At 50.3% G+C, this 2,778-nt stretch overlaps 1 protein-coding gene across 1 annotated transcript in view; it reads right to left on the bottom strand.

Moving 5' to 3' along the window:
- LOC107082885 (prolyl 4-hydroxylase subunit alpha-1-like) overlaps window positions 1-2,772 on the bottom strand; it is an 8,576-nt gene extending 5,804 nt beyond the window's left edge. The window contains exons 1-5 of the mRNA XM_015371781.1: window positions 2,668-2,772; window positions 2,505-2,601; window positions 2,256-2,407; window positions 719-856; window positions 389-637 (exon numbers count right to left, since the gene is read on the bottom strand). Coding sequence (XP_015227267.1) covers window positions 389-637; window positions 719-856; window positions 2,256-2,407; window positions 2,505-2,601; window positions 2,668-2,749 — 718 coding nt within the window. The 5' untranslated portion in view covers window positions 2,750-2,772. The remainder of the gene's footprint in view (window positions 1-388; window positions 638-718; window positions 857-2,255; window positions 2,408-2,504; window positions 2,602-2,667) is intronic.
- Window positions 2,773-2,778: the final 6 nt, after the last annotated feature.

Genomic DNA, 2,778 nt, shown 5'->3' with positions numbered 1-2,778 from the left:
GTAATTTTACGACTTTATTCTTTTAATTTTACTAAGTACTACTAAGTACTAGGTTTTACTAAGTACTACTACTTATTCTTGAAATAGTAAAATAAAATCTCTAGCCCTGCCCTAATAAGCCGTCGCACCTGGATGACTGAGAATCTTTCCCAGTATAGTTAAAGAGGGTTTTCCTCCACAGAAATGACTAAAAAGTCGCAGATAGAATGAAAATCCACGCATCAAAGTTAGCATTTTATCACATAAAGGTTTCAGTACAATCCTGTAACAATAGAGTGGTAAAAACTTGAAACCCTGAAATCTACAAGCTAGCGATTAGTGTTACAGATAAACAAAATAAAACCCAGAGACGCCAGGCAGTTTGGACTCTGGTTCTGGTGGTACCGACCCAGCTCTAGCAGCCTCTTAGTGAAGTCGAGCGCTCTCTCCAGCTCCCCCTGCTGGTAGACGGAGTAGCTGAGGTAGTCCAGAATGGCGACGGCGTCCACGGTGCCGGACCGCTCCCCTCGGTCCAGCTGCTTTAAGGCCTGCGCCATCCACAGCTCCGTGTGGTAATAATCCACCTCGGCGTACGCCACCCTCCCCAGGTCAAAGCAGTCCTCTACGGTCAGCCTGCTGCTCAGCAGCGCCTCAGAGCCTGAAAGAGGAGACAGGAGCTGCTGTCAGCATCCAGCCTGAAGGACCAGCGGCTTTCAGCTCTGACCCAGAATCAGCCGACCGAGCAGCCGCCCGCTGGAGATGGCCTCCGTGTCCAGCTGGTAGGTGTCCTGCAGCCTCATCAGAGCTTTGGCTGCTCCCGTCTGGTCGTCATCGCCTGGGAAGTGCTGCCTCTGGATGGTGAGGTTAGAGACGAACGCTGGAGGACCAGAAAATAAAGAAGCTTTAGCAAAGCTAGCCGTTCATTATCAACACTGAGCACAGCGACGAGCGTTAAAAAAGGAGAAAAAACTGGAGAACAGAAAATAGAATAAAATACACAACTAAGAAAAAACAAGGAAACATTATCCAACATTTTATCCTGGATTTAAAGGGAACGAAAAATAAAAGACGAGTCAGGGAGAAAGCACAAGTCGGCGAGAAACCACAAGTCGGGAATAAATGAGGAGTCAGGGAGAAACCACAAGTCGTGGGGAAACCACGAGTCGGGAATAAACAACGAGTCGGGAATAAAGGACGAGTCGGGAATAAAGGACGAGTCGGGAATAAACAACGAGTCGGGAATAAAGGACGAGTCGGGAATAAACAACGAGTCGGGGAGAAACGACGGGTCGGGGAGAAACGACGAGTCGGGGAGAAACGACTAGTCCGGAATAAAGGGCGAGTCGGGGAGAAACGACAAGTCAGGAATAAAGGACGAGTCGGGGAGAAACGACTAGTCGGGAAAAACAAAAAGTCGGGGAGAAACAACAAGTCAGGGAGAAACAACGAGTCCGGAATAAAGGACGAGTCAGGGATAAACGACGAGTTGGTCATAAAGGACGAGTCGGGGAGAAACGACGAGTCGGAAGAAAGGACGAGTCGGGAGAAACGACTAGTCGGGGAGAAACAACAAGTCGGGGGGGAAACAACGAGTCTGGAAAAAAGGACAAGTCGAGGAAAAAAGGACGAGTCGGGGATAAACGACGAGTCGGAAGAAACGACGAGTCGGGAGAAACGACTAGTCGGGAGAAACGACTAGTCGGGAGAAACGACTAGTTGGGGAGAAACAACAAGTCGGGGGGGAAACAACGAGTCTGGAAAAAAGGACAAGTCGAGGAAAAAAGGTAGAGTCGGGGAGAAACGACGAGTCAAGGAGAAACGACGAGTCGGGAATAAAGGACGAGTCAGGAGGCCTTTTTCCATCCGTACTCCAGGGTTTTATGCCTCATCTGAGGAGGATCTGCTGCTCAGAAGGAGCCACAGCTTAGAGCAGATGGGTCTGACTATCACCTGGAAAACAATGGAAAGCAGCCTTTTAGTTTCTAGGAACAGCACATTAGAGTAAAAACTGAAAAGATGGAGAGCTGATCTATCATCGCTCATAACGACCCAAAGGTCCAGGACGCTGAGCAACGACCTGAAGGAACCACGATGCTGAAAACCGCCGAGAAATCAGAACCAGGATCTCATCCTTCATCCAGACATCAGATGAGCGGATCTAAAGGATCCAAAAGGTTTCTCTTTACCAACTCCAGATGTTCTGCACTTTAGGAAAGTTTAAAGGAAGCCAGACTTTAAAAGTGTGTGTGTGTGTGTGTGTGTGTGTGTGTGATTACCGTCGGACACGTCAGTCAGTACCAGGCTCTCTAGCTCCGCCCACTCCGTATTCAGCCTCTTTATCAGCTGGAAGGCGTTCACCGGGTGACCCAGGAAACCTTCAGGATCCTGAGAGCCAGCAGCTGACAGGGCGTCCAGTCTATCCGCCCACCTGAAGGCCCCGCCCACACACACACACACACACACACCTTCAGCTGCCTGCGCCAGTCTGCAGCTCAGAGCTGCTGAGATGTTTGGGTCCAGCTCACCGTTTGATTCGCTGCAGTTTGTCCTCCTCTGCTCTGATGTAGTCCTTCAGAGAGGAAACCAGGTCCTTCTCCATGAACAGCAGGTCCGTCATGTGGCCTGAGAAGAAGCAACAGTTTAGATGTGCAGGAGGGGAGCGGGAGCGGAGGAAGGGCCTAAACCCACCGATGGAGGTGAAGAAGTCCCTGTGAGCCGAGACGGAGGCGAAGAGGAGCAGGAGGACCAAGCAGCGGTGGCAGAGCTTCATGTCGCCTGCAGACAGAAACAAGCAGAAGA

This window comes from Cyprinodon variegatus, unplaced genomic scaffold, assembly GCF_000732505.1.
Source record: "Cyprinodon variegatus isolate N-32 unplaced genomic scaffold, C_variegatus-1.0 Scaffold65, whole genome shotgun sequence".
In the NCBI taxonomy this organism is placed as follows: domain Eukaryota; kingdom Metazoa; phylum Chordata; class Actinopteri; order Cyprinodontiformes; family Cyprinodontidae; genus Cyprinodon; species Cyprinodon variegatus.
The sequence above is the reverse complement of the archived record's forward strand: the minus strand, read 5'-3'. Positions and strand labels throughout refer to the sequence as shown.